Below are 14,935 nucleotides of genomic sequence, written 5' to 3' on the forward strand. Positions count from 1 at the left end.
CCCCCCCCCCCCCAGCGGCCGGCGGGTGGCGCGGAGGCTCAGCGGCCGCCGGGTTAATAGCTTACGGGCTTCGACACATCAGATGCTCATATCAAAGGGGATTTTATTGCACGGCATATGCACGGGCAAATATGAAACTTTGTCGCTGATATTGGAACAAAAAATGTGTCGCATTTTTTTCAGACTTTCGCTTAGTCAAAACAAACAACTTTTGCCGCTATTCTGCTTTTAAACAGTTGCAAGAATTCTGCCTAGGCTCAGCTTTATACTTTACAAACTATGCCTGCACCTGCTTATGGCATGTTTTGTATCAGCATCTTTATTTTATTTCCCTTCCATCTGGAGATACTAGGATTCAATATTTAGAATTCACCGACTGCCGGGGTCTGCCGCACCTTCTCCCGTCCCCGTCTGCCGCGGTAGTCTGTTGGGACTCGGCGCGCCGCTACCGTCGCTGCGGCGCCGTATTTCGCCGCAGCACACCGGCCTCCCGTGACGTCACAGACCGGTCCGACCTGCACGTGACCTCTGCAGCCGGCCGTGGCGCCAATCTGGCAGCACGGCGCTACCAGATTGGCGCGCAATTGGCGCACAGTGCAGCGCCGGTACGCTGGTCGCCGTTGGATCGGGCCGGCCTTCCACCCGTTTTCTGTGAACTGCATGACCGCAGGGTGTCAATCAAATGACAGGTCATTGCTTTTGTGCTACTATCTGCATGGGGTCAAATGTAGTGAGTGACGCACTCTTGTTGGCTCCGTTTCTACATGCTGCTCTAGGACCGCCCAGTTTGAGATTTACGCTTGTTTTTGCTCACGAGGATCAGGTGGTGACCGGGGCACCTCTAACACTAGTACCGGGCACCCTGCGGTCCGCCCGGCCCTCTCGCTAGCCCCGTTCCCACGGCCGGGGCCCCCTAAACGGTCCGGTGACCTCAAACAGGGCCTCTCTGGGCCCACTGATCACCCGGTGCAGGTCGCCGTCATCAGCACCGCCCCCAATGGTGCTGCGGTGGCTGCTAAATACTTCTGCTGGCTGCTGCTGCTGTTTGATGCTGACCCTGCCGATGGTGCTGCTGTGGCTGTTGTGTGTTTTGTTGTTGTTGTGTTGTTTTTGCTGCTGCTGTGCGGCCTGCTGCTTGTGCTGCTAGTGGTGGTGTCGATTCTGAACACTCTAACTCAGTGACTGCACCTCGCCACATGGGTCGGCTGCAGCTGAAGGTCATGGTCCTGGCACCTGAATCACGAACGGCAGGGGTGACCTCTCCTCTGCCGCCGAGTGTCGAGATCGTGCCTAACTCTGTTGGGGTTGCATTGTGCTCTTCGTGGTTCCATTGAAACTTCCCATGGTTGTTCAGCTTTCACAGGAAGTCAAGGCGAGACGGCAGCAATGTCACCGTGTGTTAAATGTCACCTAATGTCACCGCTCATTCACCGGCCACTATAGAGGTCTGAGGGGCACAGATGTCACCATAGAGGTCATTAACAGGTCACATGAGTGACCCTAGGCGCCTAGGTGGAGCGTGGAGAGGAAGTCACTTTTTGCCTTCATGGCGCCGTGCCGCCACCTCTGCACTGGTCAACTTTCTCTACGGGCCATCAGTTGAGCCAGTTCGGTGACCTTCCGCCACTGCCATGAGTCGTGACGGTGCAGGTAATCTGACCTGGTAACACTGGAACGAGGCACACCCCATCCCTATAGGCGCGGCATCTCAGTAGAGCTAGTATCAACTTTTTTCTCGCACACCAAGGAATTGAAATATTTGATTGATAAAGACATCAAGCCATTCTTTGTAAACCATTCGCGATTTGAATGCAGACGACGTGGAGCGTAAAATTCTGGTTAGTGAATAATTTACAATTCAATCTGTTTTGGTGTCATTTTTTGTTGAGCCATCTGCATATAGATTACTTTCACTTAATCACGTTGAAACAGAGACGGGACGGGACAATCATTCTGAGACGGGGAGGGGACGAGGAGACAGCACGGAGGTGGCCTCGGGCTGACGCTGCCTGCCGCCACCAAAAGGTTTGAAATAAGACAACATTCACCGTGGTAGGCATTACCTATGGCTTCAAACGACGAGCCATCAGTGAAAGTGGAAATCGGCACTGTGCAATATGCATCCTTACTTGAACAATGAACCTGCTATCCCAACATCGAGTAAGCCGTTACCGAGCCGGCAGCCGCTGATGCTGAGTCCCGCTGAAGTCTCCGTTGACAGAGTCGCCCACCACCTGTTGGTCGAGTGACGGATCCCGCCGCGCGCTGCCCCGGGGTCAGAGAGGTCACATGGCGGCCGGCGCGGCGCACGGCGGGGCGTGTTGCCGTCTTTTTCCGGGGCCGCTGTGTGTCGTGTTTTTGTGGAGCTATTGTTGCGGTCCTCGTCCTCGGGGGCTCGTCTGTGCTCGATGGTGGCTATCAATCACCACTCCGGGCTGGGCAGAGACGGGCTGCCAACACATGGCGGCCAGGGCGTGAGAAAACGGCTGTTTTTGGGTTGATGTAGAAAAGATAGCTTCTTATGTAGCATCTGAACGATTCGTGGATATGAGACATGTGCATTGTGCATTGTGAAACATACAATTTTTGAAGCAAAGGAAACTGGAATGTTTGCATTGGTAGTAAGGCAATTCTGGAAATTAATTCGTTTTCTAGTTTCCAGCTATATATCTAGGATATGCTGTCTAAACACTCAAGTTCTGGGTGCGCGAACGTGCCACCCACGACATCGCAGCCCTTGAACAAGTTGACATTCCCATTTTCTTCTGCCAGTCTGCCCTTCTCCCTCCTTACAATCAGAGACGGGAGAGGAGAGAACCGTTGACGTGACCTCGGCCGTCGACCGCCTGCCGTTTCGGTCTCGTCAAATTACAGCGCTCTCTGCTGTGAGAAAAATGACCAGTCGCCTTCCCTACCCCTGAGAGCGGCTGCAGCCGCTTTGTAGCTCACCGTCACCACAGCGATCATTGGACCTCCGTAGCTGTACGGTGACCATTGGGCCTTCGTTTAAAAACATAGCGGTTGTTGGGCATCCCCAACAGTACACAGATATATTGACCAGATTGGACCTCTCCCTGACCTCACAGCAACCATTGGATTTTCCTTGGACCACACAGCGGCTATTTGGACCTCGCTTGGACCACACAGCGGCCGTTGGACCTCCCTCGGACAGCACAGCGTCGGGGACGCGCCGTTCCGCCGCCACCAGCCGGGCCGATTCCATTATCGGCCGCTGTTGTCTCTGTGAGATGGATGGTACGACGGCGGCGACTGTGGCCCGCACGGACGGTGGTATTGGCGCAGCGCCGCGGATAGTCACGAAAACGAATGGAGGTAGAACGGTGAAACTTGAACGGAAACCCACGCGGCTGAGACAATCTGCAGTGGACCAATACTATCTGTGGAGGAGTCTGCGTTGTTTAGGGACAAACGCGACTCGCAAAGTGGGCGAAAAGTTGGCTTGGCCAACTATCGATGGGGCGGACGAGGCTGCTACACCGCGCGGCGAGCGGCTCGCCGTGGGATAGCTATGGCCTCTGTTTGTTGTTCGGCTAAGATCGCCTCTCCAGCTTCCACTCGGCTCTTCCTGAGCTCTCTCCGCGCGGCTCTCGGCTCTCTCCACCCGGTGCTCTCTCGACTCCAACTCCCATGGACCCGGCCTTTTGTGTCGCCCACTGCTTCGGCTTGAGTGTCTCTCCCTCGTTCGTCTGGAGGCGAGACTACTGACGACCACCATTAGGCGTCCCGGACGGGTCACCGTCACCTCTGGCGGGCGTCACATGACACCTGCTGTCTGTCAGGGTCAGGCGACCGTTTGGTACCGATGGACCGACCTGCTTGATGTTGGCGTAACATCGATGTAAGATCGAGATCGATTGGGAAAGGCGGATCAGCCATATCAACCATTAGGGTATACCTAAGTCCGGACAGTTTTAACTTTTACCTACCATCCCTAACCGTCTAGTGCACTGGCTGTTAGCCCGGTGAAGAAGCGAAGGTAGCAGCGGTGACTTATTATCTCGTTGACCGCACAATGACCGTCGCTGACCACTCAGTGACCTACGCGCGACCTCTCCAAGGTCAGTCTCCTCTGTCCGCGTCCTGCCGACGTCGGTCACCGTGTGCCGTCGGTTCGTCGGTCCAGTGCCGCCGACACCGGCCACCGTCCATCGTCCCTGTCGGCGCGAGCTCGCCGTCGGCATTCTCATGCAAACGATATATGAGGGCGTGGAATGCGCCCATGTGCCGCTCCGAATACCGTCTGGGTGCCATGGCGTTCCTTCGCCGGCCGGCCGTCACAAAGGCCGGCCGACGGCCACCGTCGTTTATCACATCTTATTGAAAAGCCCGGTGTGATCTGCCTGTTGGCGCGCCGTCTCACAGCGGTCGGGTGCGCCCTGGATGGGGTGGAGGGGCTATAGAAGCGGTGCAAGTGTCGCGCTTATACCGTGCGGAGGCGAGAAGCGACGCACTCACAGCGTCAACCGTGATCTTGATTAGAGGGCGGGGCGGTAATGTGATATGAGTTGTGGGCTCAGGTTTGAAAAGGGCTGCTGCAGTGGCGGCCAGAGACGAAGCCGTGGGTCAACCTTAGAGTAGGAGTAGCAGATATGATGCCCCTGCCTAGGCACATCATTTTCAGTGACCCACAGGCTAAAAGAAAATGAACAGTTCCGAGAGTGAGCTAGCAATGAAGAGCACAGTTTAATGAATTCAATTAAAAACAAAGACACAAAAGACGAGTGGGAACCTGCCGTCGAACCTGGGAACGTCCGTCTGCCCTGTCCCCGTGCCTTCCTGACCTGCCACTCGTGTCCCTCTCTCCTCTGTGGCTCCACGGCGCTGCCGCTCAGGTCAGCGGTATCCGGTGCCACTCTCCGGCCATGAGTCGCAACTATTGCTCATACATCAACAGCCAGCCGCGGCGACCCGCCACCGATGCGCCGCATTCGTATGCAGACGGGCGGAGGGCTTTCTGGCGCGCGGCGCGGGAGTTCAGCAGAGTGGGCGCGGCCGGCAACAACTCTCACTCCGAACTCTCTCCTCCCAGCTCAGATCGCCTCTTCACTTTTTCCTGATCATCCCCGTTTCCGTCCCGTAGTTGTCGTTCGCAAGTTGATATTAATTAATTGATAACCATTAATTTTGTTTATTGCTGTTTCATTCCTGTATACTAGCATGTGCTTGGCTTGAGTTTCATAGACTTCAGTTTTTTTTTTGTACTGCAAATTCTATTTTTTCGTAGCTTTGTTTGTGGTTCCACGCGTTTTTTACTAGTGAATTGAAGCAATCCAAGATTGTTGAACGTTTCAAAATGATATTGCGTAGCTGCTGCTCAAGTTCCTTTTGAAACTGAAGTCCCTAGAATGCGCGCCAATGAAGAAACTGCTGCCTGCTCTCCAGCTTGCGGGTCCTTTGAAGCGGTTGATTTGAGCCGAGGTTTCCCTCATTATGGTAACTGTGCTGCCGTTGGGTTATAGTGCTGCTAGGAGAGCAGTTCGTGAGCTGTTACACACAACAGCCTTTCTTAAAAGCATTGAACGGTTCACGTCGTGCATGCCTACAACGTTGATTAAAAATGCAGAGCTTTTGAGTATTTGAGCTGTGCTCACTGTTATTGAGATATCACCCTGCTTGCTTTGCAGTTAGTGAAGCATGGTGTTACGTTTTTGTTTTGCGCTGGGGTCTCGTACCCAAGACAGCTCATGAACCACACACCTTCCTTCGAAGTTCGAATGACTGATGCTGGCACGCTCGAAATGCCTTTTTAAAATCGAATGAATGTTTGTGGGCACTAATTTATCATTACGTGTTAGTACAGCAGCTTATAGGAGCTAAATTAAGTATAGTACTGTAGCTGGTCAGCACCTCTAGTTTGATAAGCACTGACATCTTCAGTTTTTTTTTTACATGTTAATGATCTTTCCATAATTTAAAGGATGGTCGTGATTGTATGCAAAGTAGGTATAGTGTGCATAAGACGTTCGGTAAAACAAACGTTCCCTTTAATTGAATTTGTTTACTTATTTGAACGTGCACGGATACATGAAAATAAAAGAGATGAGTGTTTACTAGGATCGTCATCATCCTTCACAGACGAACACAAATGCATTTATAATTTTTCTCGCGCATGGTTATAGGGGGCATGGGGATAGAAAGTGCACTTGTTTAAATGCGTCAGTTCACGGGAAATTTTAGACACAAGATGCCGATGCGCATTTTATATAAAACTTCAAAGAAACCAGCTGCTTTGGAATCGGGTTTTCCATACGCATTATGATAATTCATGCCAAATGCAAAAGGGTAATCAGCTAATTTATCTGAACCCGCGCGCTCACTATTGGCGGGAACATGCAGATGAGCGCATATCCCTACTTTGATCACCGCAATTCCAGCTCCACCTCGCCAATCTATTTGCCTGCAATTCCATTTGGAATGTGCCAGATATACGGGTGAATTCATCCCATCACTGGCGAACGCTCCAGACTGAGATCGCTGCAGCTGGAGGGCACTCCATCTAGTCATAGCGGCGAGCCTCTGCCGGCGTTTGCATTTCAAATGTTTGCCAGGAGTCACGGCATGTTAAACAAACCTTACCATCGCTCGCTGTTGTGGGCTAGCTCGGAAAGCTAACTGAATCAGGCTGCGAAAGTTTTCGTGGAATTCGGTATCAGCTGGATGAAACGTAAAAAATGTGTCAGTAGAACCAGCGCATGCACAAGACTTATTTGTTCCGAGTCAGTATGACATTTCTCATTAGTTTACATCTAAACAACATTCCAATGAAAATGTAACATAAAATGCACGAATGCCAACGGCCGAGACGTCCCATACCATTAAGTTGATCATTTTTCCGTCGATTTCTAATATGTCCAAGTGGCTTGGCTCGTTAGACTGTTACGGGCATCTCGCCAGTTGACCTGCATACCCCTAGGGTGCCAGATATCGCCAATTAGATCCAACTATGTAATCTGACTGCACAGCCTGTAACCTCTCGGGTAGTTTCTCCCGAGCCGCAATGATGCTGCGGTGGCAGTGAAACCGCCCTCGGCCTCGTTCACTCGGCCCACCAGGTATGCAAGTGGGAGTGTCCGCACTCATTTGTAACCATTCTGAAAGATATTTCACGCGCTTAACACGTGTTCAGTTGTCCGAGGACACAGGCGACTGTTAAACAGATGTTCGGTACTCGTATCTCTGCTAGGGTTGATCACGTCATAAATCCAGCTACCGACAGGCGCCATTGCCTGCAGACGCATGGGCTAAGTAATTCTAGGAACCACCTGGCTCGCGACATCGATCTACATATGCTAGTGTTGAACACATGCTTAAACAGCTTAGCCGTCTCTCTCGATGCCTCGGCGAACGAACACATACGAACATCTTACGTAAAGAACAGGTAGCTATTTTAGCGTCAGACCCTTACAAGGAACTGCTGTTGGTGCTGTGCCTTTATCCATATTCCATTATACGTCTAACCTAAGGAGTGTTTATCTTGCAATCCTCGAGGTTGGCTCGGCATATAGGCCGTGCTTTGTCTTAGTGGAGTTATGAGACTGTCGTGGAACAGACCGGAGAGACTGCGACGGGCACGCAGCTGCTGCGTCACACCCTCCTCGGGTGAAATTAGATCAGTCACACGTCACAAATCACATCAGTCACACGTCATATATCACCGCAGCTGGAGTCGACACTTCCGACAGAGCTGAAACAGATTCAGCCCTGCGAAAGTGGTGACGAATGTAGGTACTTCGGTGTTATCCAATTATTGCTTTTTTTATTCAATTGTTCAATCGTTTGATGGACTGGGAAAACACCCTTACAATACCGGGGCTGAACAGGAATATGAAAAGGCCCTAAAAGCTCATTTTGATTGCACTTGTTTTGTTGATAAGCCTTTTGTTAAACACGATCAATACTAATTTCATGCAATAGCCTCGTTCTGTGTTTACGTTAAAAGCTTACCAATCAGCAAAAAGTTTTTTTTTATAATACGGATAGCTACGAATAGATCATGATTCATGAGAAACCAATGCGGTGTTCATTTCTCTAATCAATTTTTACGGAGCGAGCGAAGCGAGCGGAGTCTTACGTAGAATAACGGAAATTTCTGAGTATGAGCGGCCGGCCGGCCGGCCGGCCGGCCGTGCGGACGCTTTTGCGAGGCTTATATCTCAGCAACCACTTGACCGATTTACATGCGGTAATTTTTGTAGGGTAGCTTCATTCCTTCTACCAAGTATTGGACTATTCCCGATGCATGTGGGTGACCCCTTATGCACGTGCCACGTGCAAAACGAAGAGGTGTCACTTTTGTAATTGTCGCAATATCTCGGTAACTACTTGGCCGATTGCGCTGAAAGTTGGCATGTAGGTAGGCACCCACTAGGCACTGCATATCCATGTGCCAGAGTTGGGGTGCCGCTGCACGTGCGCACGTGCAGGGGTCGTTTCCAGATCTCGAGAACGGCTCGACCGATTGCGCTCAAATTTGGTACACAGTTAGGGACCGGTTACTAGGGTGCCGTGCACAAGTCAGTTGGGACCCATTTTGCACGTGCGCACGTGCAGGGTGCCGCTTCCAGATCTCGAGAACGGCTGGGCCGATTGTGCCCAAATTTGGCACATCGCTAGAGACCAGTCAGTAGGGTGCCGTGCACAAGTCAGTTGGAGGTACCCCCTCGAAATTTCGCACGTGCAAGACTCACCCCCTCGCTCGCTCCGTTAGTCGCCCCAAAAGGCGCTATACTGGTATAACCCTTATAATCAAACTTTTCGTTTTTAGTTGGACACAGCATTTCGGTCTGCTAAAAAATTGCATTACTTTATGCTAGGGCTGTCATTACGGAGCGAGCGAAGCGAGCGTAGTCTTTCCTTAGATTAACGGAAATTTCTGAGTATGAGCGGCCGGCCGTGCGAACGCTTTTGCGAGGCTTATATCTCAGCAACCACTCGACCGATTTACATGCGGTAAATTTTGTAGGGTAGCTTCATTCCTTCTACCAAGTATTGGACTATTCCCGATGCATGTGGGTGACCCCTTATGCACGTGCCACGTGCAAAACGAAGAGGTGTTCGTTTTGTAGTTGTTGCAATATCTCGGTAACTACTTGGCCGATTGCGCTGAAAGTTGGCATGTAGGTAGGCACCCACTAGGCACTGCATAGTGCATATCCATGTGCCAGAGTTGGGGTGCTGCTGCACGTGCGCACGTGCAGGGGTCGTTTCCAGATCTCGAGAACGGCTCGACCGATTGTGCTCAAATTTGGTACACAGTTAGGGACCGGTTAGTAGGGTGCCGTGCACAAGTCAGTTGGGACCCATTTTGCACGTGCGCACGTGCAGGGTGCCGCTTCTAGATCTCGAGAACGGCTGGGCCGATTGTGCCCAAATTTGGCACATCGCTAGAGACCGGTTAGTAGGGTGCCGTGCACAAGTCAGTTGGAGGTACCCCTTTGCAATTTCGCACGTGCAAGGCCCACCCTCTCGCTCGCTCCGTTAGTCGCCCCAAAAGGCGTTATACTGGTGTATTTTTTTCAGGTGAGAGTGGTGGAAAGCGCTCCACTTATCTGCATCGCAGGGCAGCACAGATCACCGGACATCCTCAGCTTTTACCAGGCAGGTCTACCATTCAGCTTGTTGCACTGAAGGGGATAACAGGACCCCGTACCTACCGCTATGGGTGAAGAAAAACTACAAAAGAAAAATAATAGCATTGCCCTAAACATAAAGATGGGGCTCAGGTAACTGACCAAAAGCTGATAATAAATATCTTACCCGATGGAATAAGATAGTCTCGATGAGACCGAGTAGCTCAGGCTAAGGTGACTAAGGTGACTAGCTCGGATGACAGTACAGACCGAAATTCAGTGCCTACTGAGAGTCATGAGCCCCTCTCTACTGAGAGGCGCCATCCGTCTGAGTTGTGAGACAGGCGGTAGCCTTGGTCGACGGACGATTTTCGCCAGTCATGAGCACTGCGAGCGCCCCTGACGGGCTCCGAGAGATATATTGTCTCGCACACGGAGTGATGGAGTCGGTGCAGTGGGCTGCAATCAATCCTGATTGCTAGTTAACTATCTGGTTCAATCACTCAGCACTGAAAGGCTGAGATCCGTGGTGGCTCGCCCGAGTGACAGCCTAATGGACGCTGAATGCTCGCTGAAGCTGGGTGTGAGTCAAAATTGAACGTGACTCGACTCCATCCAATGTTTCATTGTGAGGCAACAGTCTTCGCATTTTGGTCTGAATTTTCCCCCGGACGTAAGGCGGCTTTGAGCTTGTCGAGTTTCAGCTGTGTTAGGCACAGCATTCTTTCTTGATTATGCACTTCGTTGAGCAGAAATGATTTATAAGAAAAATGAATGATGAAGTGTTGAAGCGTCAGATGTGAAATTGGCTATATTCATCCAACATTCATCGCAAATTGTGATTTGCAGATGCCATAATAATGAAACTAGATCGTGTTTTCAAAAGATCAAAGCTTTTGCGATAAAGGAACAGAGCTTTCTATGGAGCATATTTTGGCCGGGCCGGTGTCAGGTATAGCGATATACTCTATCGCTTTGGCTGCGCAAACACTCCAGTCAACTACACAAACTGAATAGTGAACAAAGTTGTTGAGGTGCTGCTGTATTTACGACCTGGACCATTGTTACACCGTGCCAAACACCTGACACCGGCCCGGTCGGCGCGTGGGGTCACTGCGGCCACTGCGGCCGGGCCCGTCGGCTCAGCTTACCCCCGGGGCTGTAAAAAGCCGCCCTCTGCGCCGCGTCGGCACGGAGCCGTTGTGGTCACCGGAGCCGACCTCCGCTCCTGTTACACCAAGAGCTGCAGGGGCGGGCGGGAGCTGCCGAGACGGTGTCAGATACAGCGGCGGCGGAGGGAGGAAGATGGTACAGTCTGATCGAATCGAGAGCATGTCAGCCTGCACCGTTCCACACTAGGTCGAGCCAATCTAATTACATCATGTCTGACTTTACTATGATATCGGTAAAATGGCAGATAGATGGAAATTAACGTCTACTTTTTTATCAGCATTTCCTGAATGATCTACCATTGATTTTTGACTGATTGTCATCTTATTTGCAACGCCGGTGTTTCCATTCGATATGATTGATTGATACCGATTGATATTTGCACTGAATCAAGCATTGAATATTGAAATTGAAAGGGTGGTCAATGGCCATACACTACTTTTCACACTAACCTTGCATCCTCCTCTTCCGATTTCTCTTTGTCTCGTCGTGCGGCGTGTTCCAACCAATTTCGTGCGGCCTAACTCGGCTCCCCGAGGGACCATTACCGTCCCAAAGTTCTCGCGCCTCGCCAAGTGCAACTGGCCGGCCGCAGCGTCCGTCTAGCTGCGATTCCGTTCACGATTTTCGGAGCGGCTGAGAGGACGTGAGCACGCCGGCCCAGCCCCGCTAACACTGGCACTGTGTTCGATTGTTATTGAAACAAAGGCGCACTGCGATTTGGCCTCGCGAACTGAAATCCACCGCATTCTGAGAGGGTTTCTGAGAGCGCTGTGCAATTTTGAACAGCGTGCTTGACATGCTGAAGGCTTGCAGCGTCGCTCACTGACGTGGCGTCTGAGCTCCATAATAGGGTTAGTTAGCTCTCCCGGATCTGTCTAGGTCAGCGGTGGTCGCCCCCAGGTCTGCCCGGGTCAGAGGTCAGGTCAGAGGTCAGGCTGGTGTCACTTGTCGCTGATTGGCTGACACGTTCACTGCTGGTGTCACTGGGTCAGCTCAGCTGACGTATAATCACCCATGGCAGGCCGCCAACGCCCATCCACCTGTTAGCGGCGCTACTCGGGCCTCCAACGGGCACACGCTCCGGGGAATTGGAGTCACGGGTCAGTCGTCATAATAGGCGCGAAACTATTGGGTGGCATCAGCAAACTGCCGGCGTACTCTCAGGACCGCTCGCCTCTTGGACCGCCCAAGACAGAGCTTGGAACGGAAGGGATTCAGGATAACGGTTTGGGATGATCAGCCGTCATTAAAGGCTTTCATGGCTCACCAAGCTAGGCCATTTTGGGGCTGCGGATTCACCACAGCTGCACTACTGCTGGTGGTCTCCAAGGCAACGACCTTAACGGTTAACTTGGCCGTAACCATGACCCAGGAATGTGTGGCTAATTGCACTGTTCACGAGATGACCCATGTGTCTCAATGGGATGACAAGACGACGGAGTAAGGAGTTTTTACACGAAGGAATTAATAAAGCACATTTGCGCTCGCTTTTACATATGCTCTAGAACCACTTCGTTAAAACGACGTTAAATATGTAAATCAAAGGCGAACATATTTCCCTATTGTTACATTTTGCTTTTCTCTACGCCTTTGAATCTCAAGCATCACTCCTTTTGTCGCCTTTTATGTCATCATTTTATTTCCGCCGCTCCTTATCACATCACCGCCGTCACCGGATTTCACCACGCTCCTTTGTGAGCGACTTTTGTCTTCGTTTTGTCGCCGCCGGCGGCTGACACCTTCAGAGTCTTCCCCCGCGGCTCGTATACGACTGGCGCTGACAGCACCCATACATCTTCATTTGGTCGTGGTGGCCGGCCTGTTATCACCAGAGTGCGCCGGTGATGGGAGCTGACCAGCTGCTCGGCGACACACGGACGCCGTAACGGACACCGACGTCGGACTTAGGTGGATCTCAGGAGTATTTCTATTAATTATGCGGAGCGCAAGAGTAACTCGGGTATTCGTGGCGTTGGCATTGAAACAATTGCGTAGTGATGACTCTCACAAGTCACAAGTATTTTGAGATCCAGAAAGGACGGGACGAGATGAGATGAGATAGCAAGGTGTCTCTCATCACTGATACGAGACACTCGTCCGTCTGTATATAACGTATACCTATCAACGTAATTATAACGTAAACTCATGAGTTACTTTGCCTGAGTTGACTTGAATTATATATGTATTTTTCTCCGTCTGACTCTGGCTGGACCTTATCCCACTGAGTGAACCCCACACTGAGCCTGATATCATTCTGTAGTCTGTGTAGTTTGTGACAATGATCCGGCTGGGGCGCTTAGCTAGAAGTGGCCGAGCTGATACCATTACAGGCCGCTCAGCGTAATCGGCTGCCCTTGTTCGGCGCTTAGGTCCCATTTGGAGACATTTGGAGCTAGGTTGGCCATTTGAATAACAGCTCCAGTGATACGGACTCTGCCATTTGGACCGCGCTGGAGGTGAAACGGCGCCGGTTCACAGCGCGCAATGATGTCGCCTATTTGGGACGCTGGTTGTGCATATAGAGCACGTAGACTCGTGGGATATAAATTTATCCATGCAGTCTGGTGATATTCCATTGCGTATGCTGCTAGTTTGATGGTTGGCCGCCGTTGGTTGAAAGCATTTGCAGTTGCGCTACGTTACCTAATCAGTTCCTCCGCCAGGTCACGTCCAGCTCTGAAACTCCTAGTCCAGCTTATGAGCTGAGCTGTCACGAAAATGCACGGCCTGTCAGCGCCAAGTGTGGAAGAGCGCAGGATGAGAAGCTGAGCCATCAGATTGTGCTGCAGCGATGAAACATTAGGCTGAGGAATCTTGGAACAGTATGACATCCCTGCATAGCGTACAGGGCTCAAAGAATGGTGGGCAAGAACTATGAAAAGGCATACTCACTTCTCAGAGGCTTTATTTTCCCTCGAACGTCGGTATGGCACTAGCCCTGATGCTGGCAGCGCAGCCGCAAATGCAGACATCAGCGAATATATGAACACCGGTTGTTCAGCTAGTAGCAGGCATCTTACAGAGGAAGAAGAGGCTTCTGTCGCAGTCGTAGTCGTCCCATCGTCCGCCGCTGGGGTCCTTGGGGTGCGGCATCCACACACAGTCCTCGTTATCCAGGTTGTCCGGCTGGCCGGGCTGCCAGTTTGTGAAGTCCAGGTCCGCTCCGTCCGACCAGGTGAACTGACCCTCGGCGCCGAGGTCGTTCAGGCCGATCCACGTCTCGCCGTAGTTGTAGGTCTCCATGACGAACGAGTTCTCGACCAGTGAGTGGATGGAGGCGATCTGGGAGCCGTCGCCCACGGTGGGACACGCGGTGACCGCCGCTGACCAGGTGGCGGGGTACGTGGAGCACCAGTAGCAGAAGCCCTCGAACTCGACCCAGTCGACGTTGGTCGGACAGCCGGCGCGAGCGGTGCCCGCTGACAGCAGCACGGTCAGCAGCAGCGACGGCAGCGGCGACATCGTGACGGGACTGCTGCGGCAGGCAGTGGTGGGGACACGACAAAGGGGAGGTGGGATATCAGAGGGAACTACGCTCGGCTATTATGACGTTTTCTCTTATCATGCTCTTTGAAATAAAATTGGTTGTGTAGTGCATCGAATTTATTACAAAACTTATAAGAAAAAATAAACAGCAGAAATGAATGAAATAATGGTTTTCGTGCTTGTCTATACTTAGGCAATAGGCACGAAAACTCAGAATCATGGAGGGCTCAGGGCAATAGTGAATATCGTGGCCTCACCTGATGGGCTGCAACCGATGTCTGCGAAGTGGCTGGCAGCACAGCTGTTTGAAGACACTTGCATCCGGCCTGATATCTAAAACAAAGACATCTGTTCTCATTCCCAGGACACGAGATTCACGTCGCATAAAGCGATGTCTCGTCTCGTCTCGTCAATATTGACATTTGACATCTTCTACGTCAGTGAGGCATGGGATATATTTTACTTTCAATCGGGAACGATACTATTAAAGCACTGATTAAAATAACTTACCTTTGTTCTTTTTTTTTATTTAACAAAAAATTATATTGACATAAAAAAGTTGATTAGATTGTACGACAAATTAGGACAATGTCAGTAGTTAGTAGTTACACAAAAGATGGTCTGCTCTCTGACGACTTCTGTCCACGGCCTCCGGTGCACACCGCGGGTCTCCTTCGCGTGTCAGC

At 51.4% G+C, this 14,935-nt stretch overlaps 1 protein-coding gene across 1 annotated transcript; it reads right to left on the minus strand.

Annotated features, from left to right (window-relative positions):
- Window positions 1-13,651: 13,651 nt before the first annotated feature.
- Window positions 13,652-14,578, minus strand: LOC122366015 (lectin BRA-3-like). The gene is made up of 2 exons (XM_043337745.1): window positions 14,507-14,578; window positions 13,652-14,238 (listed from the first exon to the last, which is right to left on the minus strand). The coding sequence occupies exon 2, from the start codon at window positions 14,223-14,225 to the stop codon at window positions 13,761-13,763; it is 465 nt and encodes a 154-aa protein (XP_043193680.1). The 5' UTR covers window positions 14,226-14,238; window positions 14,507-14,578; the 3' UTR covers window positions 13,652-13,760.
- Window positions 14,579-14,935: the final 357 nt, after the last annotated feature.

The sequence above is a fragment of the Amphibalanus amphitrite genome, unplaced genomic scaffold (assembly GCF_019059575.1).
Source record: "Amphibalanus amphitrite isolate SeventyFive unplaced genomic scaffold, NRLGWU_Aamphi_draft 000778F_arrow, whole genome shotgun sequence".
Lineage (NCBI taxonomy): Eukaryota > Metazoa > Arthropoda > Thecostraca > Balanomorpha > Balanidae > Amphibalanus > Amphibalanus amphitrite.

Coding starts and splice junctions, on each gene's coding strand:
- LOC122366015 (XM_043337745.1), bottom strand. CDS start 14,225: ATGTCGCCGCTGCCGTCGCTGCTGCTGACCGTGCTGCTGTCAGCGGGC.